At 40.2% G+C, this 19,966-nt stretch overlaps 1 protein-coding gene across 1 annotated transcript in view; it reads right to left on the bottom strand.

The window, feature by feature from the left end:
- plxna3 (plexin A3) overlaps positions 1–19,966 on the bottom strand; it is a 118,867-nt gene that overhangs the window by 89,591 nt on the left and 9,310 nt on the right. The window contains exon 3 of the mRNA XM_079467385.1: positions 15,028–15,210. Within this exon, the coding sequence (XP_079323511.1) occupies positions 15,028–15,210 (183 nt within the window). The remainder of the gene's footprint in view (positions 1–15,027; positions 15,211–19,966) is intronic.

Below are 19,966 nucleotides of genomic sequence, written 5' to 3'. Positions count from 1 at the left end.
TGCAAAATGCAAATCCGGTCATCACATACTCTTGTTATTTCAAACCTGTATGACTTTGTTTCTTCCGAAGAACACAAAAGACTTTATTATGAAGATTGTTGGATTTTTTTACCCATTGACAGACATCGGTTACGTGTCTGTACAATAGAAGTAAATGGGTACCGCCATATTTCGGTTACCTACATTCTTCACAATAACTTCTTTTGTGTTCTGCAGAAGAAAATAAGTCATACAGGTTCGACATGAAAAGATGGACAGTGAATGATGATTTTGGGATGAACCGTCCCTTTAAATACAACTTTTATGGACGTCAATCGGAAAACAACTAACTAACTTTAAATTGATGCGCTTTAAATAAAAATACAATAAAAACATATAGCAGGCAAGCATAAAAACTTAAAACCACGCATGAGAAGGTGTCCTTGCGATAAAAACATCAGCACTAAACAAAGAAAAAGTTTAAATTTGCATTAACTTATACACCATCGCTAATGTAAACCATCGGCTCAAAATAGTCAAGCATGTCTGTGTGTGGACTATTTAAACAACAGGACAGAATACAGGTACACACCCCGTGCGACCTTCATCTAGAATATTCCTTTCAAAACATATCCTTATTTTAAGTCCATGAGTTGTCTTCAAAGTAAATATATATGCACAGTGGCTGATGTCTGTATATAAGAGACGGTGAGGGGGGGGGGAGTCTGATGGCTTTCTCCTTAGGGAACTGGTGCCTGAGAATGCACTCTGAGGGACTGCCAGTCAGTCAAGGCTGATTAAGCTCAGGGATGATGGGGAAAATACAGAGAGAGAGAGAAAGAGAGAGAGAGAGAGAGAGAGAGAGAGAGAGAGAGAGAGAGAGAGAGAGAGAGAGAGAGAGAGAGAGAGAGAGATGCTTTTTATAACAAAACTTGGAATATCACCCCCTGCACACTTCAAAGTAGCATCTGCCATCTCGCCTGAAAACAAACCATAACTAACAATCATAATTGCTGTGCGAAGAAACGCCAAACAATCGTCCAACCGTAGCGAGAAACGCTTTGCGCTGATATGCGGATGTCACGGATAAAAGCAAAGCGAAACAAAGAACTTCACCACGGTCGAAGTGAAACTTTCCCATCATTGAATATAGCAATTAAAACCCCAAGGTCACGCCAAAACATTTCATCAGATGACCGAGGTGAAGAGGCACTAGCGGCCATGTGAGCAAACAAACGATTAGAATGCAGGCAAACACGAGAGGCCGCGCCGGTTTGCCGCAATAGCTTTAAAGCTGCGAAAGAGTCGCGTCGATGTCCCTACGCGGCCGCGTTCGCTACGTCTGGTCAGTTCAGATAATACCTCACCAGTAGACAGCACTGGGCCACTGCCAGCAAAAAGCGCGCTAGCAGACAATAGGTCAAAATCTCAGCGCAACAAAACGTGTTGCCTGAGTCTCTGCGTCAATTAAGTCAACAAAGAATAAACATACAGCCTCCAACATGCCTGCGCAAATCATTAACAGTAGAAATGGACGCACAGACCCATAAAAGTTTGCAAATGGTGCATGCAGCGATTTTCGTGCCGGCCGTGCGCTCAAATGTGCGACAGCAGCTCATCAACTCACGTTAAACATGCACTTTGTATTTAGCTGGCGGGGTATACAAAATGTGCATTGTTACAAGCCGACTCGAGGGACCCTCGGATATACAGTGCAAACTACCATTCAGATGCATTCTATTGAAAACGGCCACAATTCATTTACAAATCCATCTAGGGAGACAATCGCGGCAGCATCCGTCACTTCCTGGCAGCGGGAATGCTAAACACCTCGGAAAGAGCGTGAGCACGGTTAGGAGTAATTAATTATCTTTCGGGGAAGGAAGTCATTGTCACTCAACACGGATTTCAATACAGACACAAACGAGGCACAGCTACCAAATACAGCTGGCAAGATGAGCACGGTCGCATCTGGAGAGAATGAACGCGCCTTAAAGAGAGAAAGAGAGGGAGCGATTCTGTTTATTCACTTCGTTCCTATTCTGGATGGATGCAATCTCACGAAGTCCCGGTGAACGCATACTTGAAGCTTGCCAGATCGGAGCAGATGAAAAGTATTTATATCCAATTAAAATAAAATTATATTTGTAACAATATCAGAATTTCACTACACAGTTACTGTGAACGAAATAATTCACTGTGACGATATTATTGCGGTATCTATTGGATTTTTCTAAATTAACACTTTGATCAGCTCAATTCCTATTTAATGTCAAATTATTTATTTATCAATTCAACAAAGAAATGAATGCGACAGGGTTTACTTGTAATTCGTCAAGCATTCGAATGCCCCAATTTCATCGTACAAATGATCGCACCTTGATAAACGCAGCGGCTGAAATCGATCGTAATTAACATATCACACCATTATAAATTCAGGGTGTATACGCCTCGCCCCAGGTTTTGCGACATGGAGAAACGTAATCCGGGCAAAAAGAGGAGCATTTACGATTTAGATATGTAAGCTTTAAAAGCGAAATCAGAAGAAGTGAAAAACACTGTTGCGGGCAACAGTGAACCGAACTCTAGCTGGCTCTGTATTTTTTTTGGGGGATATTTACTGGATTTTGAGGTTTTGTAAAAATTACCGCAAATAATTCATCATTATTGTTTCGCCATTTTCACAATAAAGATATTCATAGTTTTAATGTCACGATTATTGTAATACCAGTATATTGTGAAACCCTTATATATGAAAGCTCATAATAGTAATTTATAAATTGACCTGTCCACTATTCATTCATCGGGTCTGCCCCTGGTGGCCTCTTAAATAAAACGGGTCCTTAATTCTGCAAATAAAACGTGAGATTCTTATTGGTGGAGGTTCAACTTGGTTCATAAACCGGCCGCATGAGAACAAGTTCATTAAGCAGGTTTTATGCGATGGCTGTTAATGAAGGCAAAGGAAAGCGACTCGGCCTTTGTGTATCCTGTCACTCTGCAGTATAATGTTCTTTTGAGAACCTTTTCCTGCCTTCCACTTCCTGCAAGACAATGCTGAGAACAATGTCCCGTAATCATAGAATTACAGCGCCGTACAAGACACAATGCCTCAAAGCGTTAACAACTCCACATCATTTGACAGGGAATCATTTTCTAGTTCAACCTCTCATAAGATTATCAAAAGCAGTCAATTTCCAGGACAGTTTTCCCAGCAAGGATGCATTTCTTCTACGTTTGCTCCAAATTTGTTTCTCAATCTGTAATTCTCTCAGACGCAGACCTGCGGTGGTGCTGGGACATGAATTATTTGGTTGTGGTTTTGACGAAGACACTTTAAATAGATTCATACAGAGTATATGACTCAGAGACGACGAGATGCCGCTTAGGAAAATAAAATAGGGGAACGCAGGCCATAATGGGAGCCATTTGATCATATTTGCAATGTTATCAGATATCAGCCAAAGATAGCCAGTCAAAACATCTTAGTTTTAGGTCGAGATGAAATTAAAACCACAAACCAATTTTACCTCCAATGTGTTGCATTACAGAGTAAACCAGGATATTAAAAAGATAAAAATGTAGGTCAGGGTTTTATTCATTACTTGAATTTGTTATGTACATCAGTTTCCAAAAGTCAATTGTGGAGAGCCGCTCCCCTCCAGAAACAAACATGGCTTCCATTGGTCGAAATCTATGCAGCCACTGGTGACGTCACCTTAAAGGGGGGGAATTGTCATTCAGAGGGAGCAAATTATGATTAAAGTTGACAAAGTAAAACTTTCTGTAATAAAGTGAACCGATTAACTGTTCACAATGCAAACAGGATTTATTTATGCAAATATGTTATGCAAAACCAATAAAGGCCATCCAATAGGGTGCAATTTTATCAGCAACAACAGTGATACACAGACAGATCCAGAGATGTACCGCATGAGCGAGCAGAACCCCCTCACAACCCCCATTTCAATCTCTCTTCTCAATCGCCCCTCTTGCTCTCTACTGGAGAAATGACCTAGTTCCAGGTGCCTGGCTCCGACACACGGTGCGAAAAAATCCACTTTCACCCCTCCTGCCGTTTTAGTCTTCAGATACGAGTCGCACAGTTTTCAGCCCTGCTATCAAACAAGAAGCCAGAACGCTTTTCTCCAGCCCAACAAAATGGAGAATCGTTTCTCCCCCTGAGAACAAACACATCTAAGGCCTGCACGCAGCGAATCCTCGCTCACCTTTTCTGCCCGTTTCACTTTTACAAAAGGCAGAGAAATATCTACCATTGATAATTCAGGTTCTGGAAAAGCAGAGCGAGGTTTCTTGTTTTAACTAAACACTCTGGCAGCTGCCGTGACCAATGCATTTGGAAGCTGAAAATTCAACACAGAGGAAACCAAATGAAATATTTCCAGCGAAGCCATCTACGACATACATATCTGCACCACCGAAAGGAAAAAGCGATGCGGTCCAAATCGACGTGAAATCAAACGCAGTGGGTCGGTTTGTTTTGACGTCGAGTTATTTAGCGAATTGTGTTCTCACGGCTTACTAAAGCATATTTACATCCGAACGTTTTTCTTGTGTACAGTTTCAATAGGGTTCTACCCAAGACCGAATTGGAAGGGACCGGGGAGGGGGGGTGACAGGATGACGCGTCTTTGCACCATCTGTCTGTTCCAGTTATTCTACGGCATCAGATCTGATCCCTCGAGTTGGCCAAAGCTAATTACCTTGGACAAACCATATCCATATCTAAATACTCACAGCGGATTGCTTTCCATTATTGGCGTGCCGGACAGGCAGAAAAGCTTCTATCAACAGAGAGGGACAGAGGGAAGCGTAAACAACCGGATCCGGAGGCAACCAGAAAGACTAAACCACTGGTGCTACAAAACAAACACATTTTATGCACATTTCGGCAAACTGTGTAGGATCAACAACATACAAACGCTTTTGTGGATATGCAACAAAAGCAAAGGATGAACATATAAAAACACCGGGTAAAAAACGGCATTAGTATTGGCAACATGACCTAAACACAATATTCATTTGGGCAAACTGTGTTCAACCCAAAACTGATTTTTATTCATTATATTCATTGTATCATTACCTCACCCTCGTGTCATTTCAAATGAAAATATGCTATGACTTTCTTTCTTGTTCAGAACAGAAAAGAAGATTTTTTGCAGAAGGTTGGTAACCAAACAACATCGTATACACACAAAAACACAGAGACATTTCTCGAAATATCTTCAAAATAATCTACTTCACAGTTTGTTTGTTTTCTACCGTCCTCAAACTTCACAACAAACCAGCAGTGAAAAACCACAGGGATAAACTGCAGTCGCCCGGACACATCACACATACTCAAGGGTCCACTAAAGAAAACCTAATGAACAGCCGACAGTCCAGAACTACGGTAGTGTCTATTTGTCAAACGTTAACAAATGGAAGTTCTTCATTCTTAGGACTTTCTTCAAAATACCAGATGTTCTGTGTTATTCTGTCAAGTCAGAAACCCAGAAGCAGCAGATGGAAATGCAACCTGTGTAAACAAAAACAAAATATGCAACTTCTGCTGGCGTACGAACGCAGATCTTAACGTGTCGTTCGTAACGCGGCCTCAGGCGAGAGAGCCACAGGCTGTAAAAACATTCAAGAAACAGTTCAAACTAAAATGAAAATGTCATTTTTAGTTCATTGCAATTCCATACAAAACAAAAGCAGCACATTCTTTCGTATTCTTCGTATTCTTTACTTCAGCTTTAAAGAAACAAGAGGGGGAAAATGAACTGCTGAATTTTAACAGTGGTGCAGAAACCTGGCATGAAACCTAAAGATTCGTCTAAAGATGTGAACATTCCTAACCAAATGCAATATGATGAAAACTTTTCCTTAACAAGTAATACACTTTTTTTTGTTTTCCCCACTCACGTTTCCTCTCAACAGTGACTGGTTCGGTCACCGTCTGAAACCACATTATCTGGCATTAAACGCAGACGCCTCTATTCTCTATTTCAGCAGGTCTGTGGCCGATTTCTCTACAGAAGCGGATGGCAAGTGAATAGAGCTGGCGAGCGAGAGAATGAGAGCAGCATGTGTGATGGTAGCACACAGGTCAACCACAGAGCTCTCCTTTGTGAAATGCCTTATTAAATAACTGATCTTGAATCATGTGACAAGCAGACTATTTGTTGGGGGGGGGGGTTGGAGACCCAATCTACTTGATCTGTTTACCAGGACAGAGTCTGTATTCAGATGACTGTACAGTGCCACTATCTCAATTCAGACGGCTTGTTATAAAGAGACTCTCGGCCTGCCAAAACCACAACAGCCACAATCACTGTAAGCTTGCGGCATGCAATACAGCCACAAAACAGCATGGCTTGAAATAGAAACAGGGTGAAAGACAACATGAAATCCAAATGATTTGTAAATGCAAACAAAAAGATTTTTGCATTTCAGAATGAAAATGTGACAAAATGACAATGACAAAATTAGCATTTACAAGAAATCAGAATTCACAAATTGGCGATAGTAGACAACTTTGTGATAGACTTAAAGGGGAAGTTCACCCAAAAACACAAGATTCTGTCATCATTAACCACACTTGTCATTTCAAACTTGTTTTACTTTCTTTTCTTTCTTATTTTTATGACATCAGAACTTCTCGTCTGGTTTCCGGCTGTGATGTAAACTAAACGCTATTTTGAAAGTAGGAGGAGCCACTCAATGCCCCGCCCAAATAGTGGAAATGACATCAGCACATTGAACGAAGCCGCATTTCAAGTTACTTCAGTGATGGTTCTATTTCGCTGTGTGTTCCCGGTCTTATCGATTCGCTTGTGCATATTATTTCAAAGCAAAGGATTTGCAAAATCAAAATCGTAAATGTATCCATCTTTCGCCACATAATTATGTAAATCCAACAATTATAATCTAAAATTCGTTAATAGAATCAAGTCTGCTTATAAAATTACATGTTGAAAAAAACACATCAGATAGCGAACATAAAAAGACCATTTACACTGACAAACATTCGTTATTTATAGCAGCAAAGTCTCTTCTCAAGCTACCAAATGTGGATTGAATTTCCAGTGATGATTCGCCACTGGCTTTATTAGGAGTCGTTTTAATGCATCTGCATCCATGAAAACAGGGTTGTTCCCTCCCGGGCAGCCGCTATGTAATAAATGGCGTTGAGGTTGCGGTAGCTCGAGGAGGAGAAACAAATGGCAAATCTTATGGCTCATTTTCAGCACGCGGCTCCAAGGTTAGCTCCGGCACGGGGGTGAGGCCAGGCGGAAATTGAGACATGGCAGGATGGGAACTGAATGATAAGAAGCGTCGAGCTGCTAGCGGGCAGACTGCAGCTGACGTGAAACGTGACACGTACCCACCTCAAGTTTGACAGAAAATAATGTGAAGGAAAAATAATGGTCCTTCCTGTTCCCATGGGAGCCTTGTGTACAGCGGTTAGAAAAAAGTGACTGTGAGGCGGACGTCTTTTTCACGTTTCATTTGCAATTTAATGTTTATAGAATGTTTCCTATTCTGAGAGCACGTGCCAGGTCTGCACAGCCAAGTTTATGAATCAGAAGGAAGGTGGGCACATGCCCAGGGCTCTTACCGGCAGACAGGTGCTTAAGAGCTGTTCTCCTAAACGCAGAGCATCCGTTTATGAGATGCATCTGTCTTGACCTTTAATGAAATTATCAAGCATCCCATTTAATTATGACACAAAGAGGCAAGATAAGAGCCGGAGCGGCACAGCAGGTGGCCCGGTCTGCCCTTAATCTTACAATACAACACACATAAGCGCTCGTGTTTATTAGCTTGAACCAGCGACAGCCAAGCCACGGAGGTAAAGCCATTATTGTGAACGCCTGGAACGTAGGGCAAAGACTCTCCGGATCCAGAGGTAATATGTGCTGGTTGCAAATTCCAGCTCAGCTGGTTGTGGTTTGAGTCTGACTTGCAACGTGTCCTGGTTTCTTTCACCATATTTTCACAATAAATCTCACTGAAAAACATGCAAACCCATGTCAAAAGACATGCATTGACATAAACAAGGGTTGCCAAGGCAGGCAAAACCAATAAAGGCCGTCCAATAGGGTGCAATTTTATCAGCAACAACAGTGATACACAGACAGATCCAGAGATGTACCGCATGAGCGAGCAGAACCCCCTCACAAACCCCATTTCAATCTCTCTTCTCAATCACAATGACAGTAAAAAATATGAACATCAGTGGATGCCATTTTAATAAATTAGATAAATTAGTGTTTAAAGGAAAGTTTCCATTGACGACAAGTTTCCATTTCCATTCCACATTGAACCAAACGCCTCAGAAAGATCAAAGGCAGCCATGTTGGAAAGTCTAAATTTGACGCCTCAACGTGACCCTGTACAGTGTCATTATAATGCCAGACACAATTACAGTGTTCAACTGACCCCGTCTTGGTCTTTGCACCAGACTCACGTAAAACATCAACATTTAACAGAGGTTTCTATTAAGTCCATTGACATTTCTTTGATATTTTGAGCGAGGGGATATAAAAAAAAATCTGTTTATATCGCTTATATCGAGCCCTAAATGCGGTCAAGGTTTTTTCAGCATATCTTGCAAACAAATATGTACATATAAGACCTACAAAGCTGTTACTGTTTGTCTGACTAGGAACCTGACTATATAACATCTTAAATGCTTACAAATAATAAAAGCACCATGTATTTATCTATTTGAAGGTAGGATAATATTGTGATGTGTACAATGGCTTTTCAACATCGTTTCAAGAGAATCATTACATAAATAAATCTCTATTAGCAAAAGCTTTTCGCCCATCCATAGATTCATATAGCCTGTTCTTACAAACATTCAAAACCAATTTTGACAAATACAACCTTACTGTAAAGTGTTCCTACTCTTTTTGTACAATAAGGGTTTTAAATGATGATTTGAACTCATGGTAGCCCACTAAACTGCACCAAAAATAAATTCAACAAGTACTCCGAGTAGCTCAGAGGTGTCAGGCGCCCTGCCAAAAGTAATCTCGCTGTATGTCATCACACCACCGCCGACAGAAACACATCAGATTCGCAGGTAGAAATCAGTCATCTAATTAAAGTAATACAGTGAAAACCTCCAGCAAGACTCCAACCTCTACGCCTCGAGCTGCGGGTCGAGCACTGATCAAGGGGCTTCATTATCAAGGGGCTTCATTATCAAGCGGTCGTAATGCGTCCCGGGCAGGATGACACTCATGCGGCGCAGCCCGGCCCAAGACATGCTTCCTGACTTGTTCAATGACAGCGGATTTACGGCAAACAGATTTAGCCATGATCAAACGTGGCTCTGGGCAGAGCGTACTCGTAAATCAGCCTCTCGGCCATTTGCACGCCCGCGCCTCACTCTTCCGCTCGCCGTGAGCTGATTTACGCCACTAAATTAACTCCAATTTCCAGGCCAATCGCACTCGGATTTGAATAGAGCGAAAATCAGGCGCAAAATGGCCGCTCAAGTGGTCAGCTTTGACCTCTTTTGAGTGAATCTATTAGACGCTTGGAGGTTGCGCTCCGCTCTGGAGTTTCCGTGGGCTGGAGACAAAGACGCCAACACGGTGATAATAAAAACCAGGGGATAAAAAACGCAGGTGATGAGAAAGAAATTAAAATTCTCATGTGTGTGACTTTGAGGATTATGGTGACTCACTTGAACATGTTCATAAGAAAACCTCCTTTATTGTGAACGGAGCGTCGCACGGTTTCTGGCGAAGCGCAGGGATTTGACGCTTTTCGAGAGGCATTAATCAATTTGAACACTGAGACAGGGAAACTAATCTGCCGGATTCAATCGTGTATCATGCATCTGCGGCTGGGCACGGAATGAGAAATCCCACCCTAGCGTATTTATCTTTATAAAACATAAACATGATCTCAGCGGATCACGGTGGAATAGGATCCGTTTCTTCATACGAAATTGCACAACTGTTATGTGTAGAATAGGAAACTACCATTATCATTTCAACATTACATAGTATGCATAGTATTATGTAGTAAAGTGTGATGTTTAAAAAAAATGCAAACACAATGGTTTCATGATTAACTTCCTGTTAATTAACTCCCGTGATTAACACTAATGTCATTCTATACCGGGTTGACTTTCTTCTGCCGAAAAAATGATCTTTTGAAGGATGTTGGTAACCAAACAACATTGACACCAATTGACTTCCATAGTATGAACACAATTCCACTGAGACATTTCTCAAAGTATCTTTTGTGTTCTTCTAAAGAAAGGTTCCTACTGGTTTTGAATGGCATGAGGGTGAATAAAACAGTCCCTTTGAAAACGTAAACAACACAATGGGAACACGCAATGCAACAAGATCACGTGAGAAAGTGTTAGGCCTACCGTTCAAAACATTTACGCAAATACTCGAAAATAAATTACGACTACATTTCAGGCCGCTTCTGAACAAAACCGATGATTTCCACCTCTAGTCTCTACAGAGAAAAGAAGGTCATGGAGACGAGGAGGTCAGCGCAGAAGGGGCCGTTCTGAAGATATACTACATCTACCTTGACATCCTTTTAGCTGCTAAATAGACTTTACAATAAACCAACATAAAAGCACCTGATTAAGGATTCAATGGCGGCCACACACATCCATTTGTGTGTGTACCACAATGATATACAGACACGAAAAGCTCGCGAGTGTGCGCGTGCTCATCCATGCCGCCCGCTTGGTAAAGCATTCCATAAAAAACCTGACAACCTTGGGTTTATTTCCCAGTGGTCAGATTATCTCCTGCCCATCTCTCCTGCACCGCCTCTCCGGCTCAGACTGCAGAATCCACAAGCAGCCAGGCTATTCTGTGACCGACATGAGAACAGCACAGGTGCGGTGGAAAATATCTTGCGTATTTATTTTCATTTGGCTTTGCGCCGGCTTCTAAATATCTCGGTGGCCAGAAAACAGCGCCAGGCTACCGGTTAAACGCTGGCTTGTAAGAGTACAACAGGAGGGACAGAATTCCTCAAAGACCAGACGTAGATTATTGCCATCGACGAGCCACCGGCAAAAATACCGTGCTGTCTGTTTCGTGTGTGTAGGGTGTAAAACTAGATTGGTACGTTTTATGAAGAAAACGTGAGCGGGTGCACGTGCAGGCGCTTTCTGGGTGGTTGCCAAGCCATTGCTATGCGGTTGCTACGGGGTTTTGTGTGGTTGTTAGGTGGATCCTCATTCAATACAAGTTTATGTGATTAATTCACCTGTTTTATGGTGGAAATTAAACAACGCTCATTTCACCACTCCGCACAAAGCCAAATGCTTTGGTATCCGTAGCACAAACAATGCAAGACAATTTAGGTTCAAAAAGTTGATACTGTGAGCTATTACTAAATATGAGCAATTATAAAAGTAATGCCAAACACCATTAATTCAAGGGAAAAATCTACGTAGGACAGAGAAAAATGACTTGTAACAAAACTCTCCAGAATTTTGACTCCTGCAGTCAAAACGACATCCCGGCCGACTCGACTCGCAGCCAACTGGGGACAGGAAGTACTAAAGACTCCTGGGTGATTTCCGTACAGCTTGAGAAAAGCGTCTTTCGGTCTCTCTTCTCCTGCCAAAACAAACAAGCTATTGCGAGGGGAGATAGGGGGTAATTACCCAGCCTCCTTCTGTATTCTCTCGCACACATTCTAGCAGGTACCCAACACTCTTAAACCACTCTACACAACCACAACAAACAGCACACCATTACACAACATCTAAATGCACTTTCTTGTGGCTGAGTGAGTAAGCATTTTAATTATCCAAACATATTTTAATGGTAAAAAAAGGAAGACTGAAGATACCTTGCTAGAAAAATCTACCATAGAAAACAAAATGCTTGGCGAAACAATCTGCGAAATAAAATGAACAAGGGCAACTGTTAGAAACCATTTCTTTTTTTGATAACGGTTTAAATCATTATCAAGATTTTCCTGTTGTCGCTTACATTACATTAATGCATTTGGTAGACACTTTAGATACAGCTACATGCATTTTTCCGATATCCTTTTGTGTCCATATTTTGAGATTAAACATTATTATTACAAACCCTTTATGTTTTTTACTGGGTTTAGCACTTATCGTAACAATAAAAAGTATTAAAAAGGGCTTGTCAAATTTGACACCACCATATTTAATGATTTAAAAAGTACAGTGTTCTTTACATTTACCGATTTGGATATCCGAAGTTCTGGAAAGATTTTTAAGGGCACATTTTTTTTTATTACATTTTTTAAAATCAAGCCATAACTGTGCCAAATAACACAAATAAACATGGTTATTTTATCTCACATTTTATGTGTACAAATATTATTAACGAAGTATTTTTATTCTAAAAATGTATTTCAAAGTGTTCGGATATCAAACCTCAGACATGTTGACATATGGTGTGAAAAACACCGAATGAATAAAGTTCAGAAAAAAGACGAAACATGATAAATTTCTCCCATGACGTACGTGTATATAACTCACTAAAAATAGTGGAGAAGTTAAACAAACTAACAGTTTATCTTTTAAAGTCCACAAGGACAAAAGTGGTTAAAGTTAATAAAACACCCATTTACAAAATAACTCCCGGCATCCCTCAATTCTTGATCCAGTCGCCGCCTAACACCGTCCAGATTCACACACAAAGCGTTCAACATTTCATCCTGACAGAATGTTTGCGAGAAATACAAACACGAAGCTTTTCCCTCCACAGCGTGTTTATTGTGATTTGCGGTCAATATGAACACCATGTGGATATAAAGCTTCTTTGTAACATCATATAATCTCGATCAACAAACAGAGCTGTTTATTATCAGAAAATCCATAAACTCTATATTCTGTTTATTAAAATCAGACAATAGAACGACTACCACAGACTGCCAACAACTCAAAATTCAATATCCGAACGCATCCGTATTTCCAAACATTTTGATCGCCAGCGAATGTACCGGGGATGGGAGGTATATCCGAACATGTTTACACACGAACTCCCGTAAATAATCCTAACCAGAAACAAAACAAGGCGGCTCCCACAGGACTGACCCCCGGCCCCCTATTCTGACTGCGGAATGGATGCGATCGCATTTATATTCTCCAGCTGCGTGCTTGGACAAACCCGGTCCCGCTCACAAAACTGTATCATACTTCCTCCCCTCTACCTCATTTTAATTATGATGTCTGCTGAGAAAGAGCCAAGTCGTCTTCTCAGAACGATTTGTGCCACGTCGAATCTAATTTCATTTCTTTAATGCGAGATTCTCTCAATGAACTGTATCGTGAAATCATAGCGAATGTTCCCTACGATGACCTCATATAGGTCACGTATTACAGGGCTGCTTGCTGACTAATGTTAAAATTTTAAAGGCACTCGCTCTCTTTTCATACACAGCCTGAACTATTTACGACAGACTCTAAAAAAACGTACGACTCCACCCTCTCACTTTGGTTCCCTCGAGGTTTAATGTGCATATATGGGCTTAAATGTTTGCTATGGGAGAGCCAACGAACTGAAGCTGTTAGCTGTTGTTTGAGGTAAAAACGTTGTAACTTCTGTGGAGAATTTGCTTAAACTCACCGGTGGGCACATTATTCTTTAAACATCCACAGCTGTTGCCTGATTGGAATGAGACATGAGGTGGTGAGCTTTTATTGTTGCTTTGTTGGTGGTTTATATGTGTGCGAGGAAGAATGGGAAGAGATGCATGCCGTTCTTTTAAAGAGACAGCTCACCAAAATAATTGTCCCTCGTGTTGTTCTACCCTTTACCATTGTTTAACTAAAAAAACCCATATGTAAATCCATACGAAGCACAAATGTACATTTTCTTACTTTAACAAACACAAAAATGATGTTTAATAATACTATGCTAATACAAGTACAAGAATCTGACCAAAAAAAAACACTTGGAATATCTACCCTTTCAAATCAACATGAAGTCCAGATTCGACCTAATGCACAGTCCTAGTCTCGCTGTGCATGTTATCCCAACATGTTTGTCTTTGTAATCTTTCATCAAATTGGGTAGTAAAAGCTCGTTTAAGAAAACGTATTTTCTTAGCTGACATCATAAATGCCTCGTTCAACCGTCCCCAACACGTCATAGACGGCCCACATCTCCCAATCCAAACATTTAGTCCTGCCTTCATTTTAGTTCCTGATTCCCTAAATAAATGAAATATATGAAATTTTAAGCGTTTAATTCTGACTAGTCTTCGATTGTAGCCTAGTATATATATATATATATATATATATATATATATATATATATATATAGCTTTCCTGTAGCTCAGTGGTGAGAGCATGGTTGTGGTTTCGATCACAGGGGATTGCAGATACGCTATATAAGTCGATTTGGATAAAAGCGTCTGCCAAATGCCTAAATGTAAATGAAGTATACGTTCCTAAATATTTTAGGAAACAAAAACAGCAACTGACTCCTTAAAAGCGCCTTTAAATCAAACTCCCTGTGTTTAATAGGGTTGTTTCGATACCGATACTAATATCTGAGATGCCACGGATACAACATAAAATTCTGGTATCGTATCGGCGTGTACTTCAACACATGTACCAATTTAGGCAGTATTTCAAAGTGGACCAACCAGTAAAATGGCGATTTAAGAAATATAAAATAATTCACACTGGGCTAGTAATATATAGCTGTATACAGATACACACCCAAGTATCGGATCAGTACTTTGTATCGGACAATACCCTGCGCCGAGGTATCGGAATCAGGAAGGGAAAAGGGGCAGTGTTTATTATCCCGTGCATGAATTGCTAGGCTTCGGGTAAATAGCATCATTGAGGGATTAGTATAATTCCTTGAGGATTCATTACGACAGTTCTGCCGTCCATCACTGCGCTTCAATCATAACAAAACTCAATCATACAAGCATCATCACGTCAACGTGGATTACCAACCATCCAAAACACAACCAACAGCTCCTCCGACATGGATCACGGACATATCACATAAAATAAATGTGATGCGATTAAACCGTTCTTACCTTCTTTAGGTGGCCACTGCGTGTACCCACGAACACCACAGTGTGATCGCCATAAGTGTACGCTGCCACGGATGCCATACCATCGGTCCGATCGTCAAACAGAGGAGTGCCTTCGATGACCTTCAGCCCTCCAAGAGGTTGATTCAGAACCAGGCCACAGAAATCATCACCAATCTGCTTGGGCTACAGGACAACACAAGATAAAACAAAGTGTAATTGGTTGATATATGTAAGATGGAGAGGTGTATGTTTTACATATTTGTATGTCATTTATATTAATTATGTTTTTATATACTGTTAGATTCAGTTTATGGACTCTTCACACAGGACACAACAGTCTCATGTTTACAGAGGACACATTTATAATCATCTTAATAGGTAAAGGCTTGCAAAATGTACCGATACTGACAATATTATAATATTGATAAAACTATTATTGATGATATTGTGATTTACCACAAATGATAATATGGTAAATAATTCAGTGTATTGTCAAGAAAACACAAAGATGACAAATTAACATTTTAGGGCTGTCAAACAATTATTTTGCCACTTATCGTATACAAAATGAAAGTTCTTGTTTAAATAATGTGTATGTATGTATGTAACATAAATACATATATACAGAATATTTTTATAGATTACACATATATACATATATATGTAATATATATATATATATATATATATATATATATATATATATATATATATATATATATGATCTAAATTATTAATTTTCTTGGCCCATTTTCTCGGAACTTTCGTTCCCAACACCGAACGTATATGTGCAAGTGCTGTATGTGTTTATATTAGCAACAGAGGACATAAACTATTTTTAAGATTTTCACTTTGCACGTGTAACTAAAGTTACAATTAAAAAGATGACGCACACAAAATTCAAGAATGCGTCCTGTGCGAATGGCCCTTTCTGAACAATGCCTTTACCTGCATTACCCATGTTCAATGCATCGCCAAAATAAAAAACACATTCACTGAAACAAAAAAATACCCTCAAGATAGCGTTCTTCGGCTATCTTCCAATCACGGTATCGCTGACAGGAAGCGCCAGCTAATAGATCGGGCAGAGAAAAGCCACCCAAACAGGGGCAGCGAAAGTGAGCTCGGGGGGATTAAACGCACACCGGTCGGTGAGACATGACATCATCCTGCAATCTGCTTTAGCGTCAGTGCTTTATCACTATAGATGTGCTCTCTCCTGATCGAGGCGCAATTTACCCTATGAACGTCTCAGAAAGCATCATTTCAGTGCGTTTTAATGGGTGTCCACTGACAAGAAGAGATAAAAAAATATATAAAAATGTCATTTTTCTCGAGATGTCGTAAGAGTTATTAAAAAATCAATTGTGTTAGCAATTTTGTAACATCTGCAGCGTATCAATTTGACTAATGATGATGTCACCGAGCGCCCACCTAGTCCCCGGTTCATCCCGGAGGTGAACTATTGAGTCATTACCAGGCGTCTCAGAACTGGGCTGTTAAAACACACAGCTCTTTAATCCAGCCTTCCTCTGGACCCTCGCCCTCCAACCGCTCACAAAAATCCTTTCACCTCTGTAAAGTGCAGGGAGGGGGCAGACCTCCCCTTTAAATGTGTATGACATCAGCAAGATGTGTGCATGAGCTCAGGGCTTATAAGCACCAGCCATTGGAGAGCTGAGCAAATCTATTGGCCTTAAACATTTTCTCTGTAAAACTGCACGTGTCACAAACACAAATATGTCATGATTTTTGTGCTGGTATTTTTGGTGGGATCGTTCACCCAAAAATGAAAATTATAATATCATTCATCCTCTTCCTCATTGTTGCAAAACAACAAAAAAAGTATTTTGAAACACATTGGTAAACAAACAACATTGTGTGTTTGTGTCCATACAACGGAAGTCAATGAGATCCAGAGACATTTCTCCAAATATCTTCTCTTGTGCTCCACAGAAAAAAAGGGTCAAATACAGATTTTGATCTCCATGAGGGGGAATAAATGATGGCAGAATTATTGCATGGGTGTACTTTTTTATTTTTCGCAACCAGCCAATGAGTTACAATTTACTATCTATGGCAGCTATCAAGTCAAAGAAAAGACAATTTGTGGCGCTAATAACAGCCGCGACTAAATCTTCTGGCACCTTTCGCCTAAATTCTTAGGAGCATCTTGAGAGCGTGGTGCTGAATGATGATCGAGGTGGGCTTGTTTTTTTGCATGCTTATGAAGGGTAAATGTATTAAACGAAGCATGAGCTTGCGGCGGACACGCACACTCTCATTATAAGGCGGAGGTCCGTCGCCGCGCATGAGGAAAAGCTAATAACACCCTAGCAGCCCGTAGCTTGAATCAGAAGCAGATTTGCATCAGTCACAGGGAACCCTGTTGCTGCTCATAAAAACAACCGCAGCCACTCCCCCCGAAGGAACGAGGTCATTGAACCACGCCAACTTCACCCCATCTGCTCTGCTCGGGCCGCAAGGTGCTTTGCTATTGTTCCCGTCGCAAATACAGCAGCGGACGAAACCCGTCCTCTCATCTGTCAACGTAAAATTAACGTTTATTGTGCTGCTGATGTCGGTTCTATTATGGGGTAAAACGCTACCGTGCTGTTTCAGTGAAGCCAACAGTTGCACATAAACTTTCAGACAACCGATGATAAAGCGAATCTAACACGAAGTATAATTACAAAAAATGATCAGGAATTAATCTTAGTTAAAAGATGCAATCTGTAACTTTTGGGTTATACTGTAAATAAACAAACAAAACATTTAAGCAAGAAAATTAAAACTCAAGAGTTCAAAACGGTTTGCCTGCTTACATGGAAATTATGGGTCTATTATTTTTATGGTGGGTTTATTTTAACTGATATGGGTCTATCATTTTATGGTGGGTTTATTTTAACTGACAGACACAGAATATATCAATTGTTTTCTCCTGATTTTTTTATAAAGATTATAAAACCGATTTGCATTTCAGTTAGTAAAATAACTATTTGATCCCAAGCAAAACATAACTGTGTACTTTGTGGAGAAACCCTTGTTGGCAAGCACAGAGGTCAAACATTTCTGATAGTCAGTCACCAGGTTTGCACACGTGTCAGGATACATTTTAGTCCACTCCTCTGTAAATCTTTAAGATTTCTTGACTATCGCTGAGCAAATTGGAGTTTTATCCTCCTTCACAGATCTTCTATAGGACTAGGGTCTAGACACTGGCATTTAATGTGCTTCTCCTTAAGCCTCTCTTTGGTCGTCTTGGCAATATGTTTTGGGTCTTTGTCATGTAAAGGCACATCCACGACCCATCTTCACTGATCTAGTTAAGGGGAGGAGGTTCTCGCCCAAGGTTTTATGGTATATGGGCCCGTCCCTGATCCTCTCAATGCGGTAAAGTCCTCCTGTACCCGTAGCAGTCCTAAACAAAGTCCTAAATGGTGATGGTGTTCTTGGGGTCATAGTCAGCATTTCTCTCCCTCCAAAAACGAGTCAATTTTGGTCTCACAGCACTTTCTCCAAAGCCTTTTGTGAATCATGTTGATATTCATTGTCCAACTACAGACGAGCCAGTCGGGCCTTCATGGGCAGGAGGACCGTGCGGGTGTTTTCAGGATTATAATCTATTGTGACCATGGTGGTGGAGAGGTTAAAATGGAAGATACACATTCTGTTGGCAGGCATCTTTTATATACATACTTAGGAGTACTTTCTTAAAGTGACAGGACTTATCTGTGTATAGGCACGTAACCAGTCTGTGGAGCCGGAATTATTGCAGCTTGGTAGGGGATCAAATACTTATTTCACTGACTGAAATGCAAATCAATTTATAACCTTTATATACATTTTCCCCTGATTTTTTGGTTGCTATTCGGTTTCTACCAGTTAAAATAAACCTACCATAAAGATTATAGACCCTTCATTTCTTTATAAGCAGGCAAAAATCAGCAGGGGATCAAATAATGATTTCCCTCACTGTATATTATCTTGATTCACAACGGTAAGTGTATAGTAATGATTTATAACTTGAGCTGTCAGGTATGATTTTGAAGGAAATTATGTCATTTGACTTCAACACATGTAAAATAAATACATTAACTAGGGATTGGGGTTTTTGACAGACACCATATTTTAAAACAAAAATATAATCGTAAAGTCAGCATTAGATGGTTCGGAGAAATTGAAGAGGGTTTAAAATTTTAATACTGCATAATGCAATAATACTAGCCCTAAAATATTTTAGAAAATCCAAAAGACAAGCAGGAAAACTTATCAACAAGACACATTAAAAATACATTTAAATTTAAAACTGGACAGTAATTATCTTCCAAATTTTAGGATGCTTAAACCTTTTCTAACGCAGTGGATTATTAACCCCTGGACCTCTTTGTTGCCAACAGACTCTTTTAAAGGGGTTATGCAAACTGTCAAAGCAGCCGCAGGCCAGCTTCAAGGCAGATAAATAATCTAAATTCATAATTGTATTATATCATAATTGTTCTTTGTCTTTAGTCACCAAATTCAAAGTGATAAAGAAAGCGTGTAAGAGTGCATACAGAGGCAGGTCATGTGCCACGCTTGACTGGTTTAAAATGTCAGACTGAGTATTGATTTTGACGTCTAGCCACCTTCTTCATCTCTTTTGTAATAAGCGATTGCTTCCCACCCTGTCTGGTTTGAATAGATTTTTCATCAAAGATACATTACATCAGATCAAGATGTGTAATCATGTTAGACAGTTTCTCCTGCGCAGGCATTCCTGAAGAGTCTGCAACACGTCACAATTAGGTCGATCAGTTTTACACATCCGATAACAAAAACAAAAGTTAAATTGTCCTTTGTTAAGGTAAGTTAGCAGAACTAATTTCTGGATGAACAACATCCTTTTATTCATTTCCCGTCAACAAATCAGAAAAGATGAGGGCTGGGGTTTTGGACC

The sequence above is a fragment of the Barbatula barbatula genome (assembly GCF_947034865.1).
Source record: "Barbatula barbatula genome assembly, chromosome: 11".
In the NCBI taxonomy this organism is placed as follows: domain Eukaryota; kingdom Metazoa; phylum Chordata; class Actinopteri; order Cypriniformes; family Nemacheilidae; genus Barbatula; species Barbatula barbatula.
This window is presented reverse-complemented; position numbering and strand designations above follow the sequence as displayed.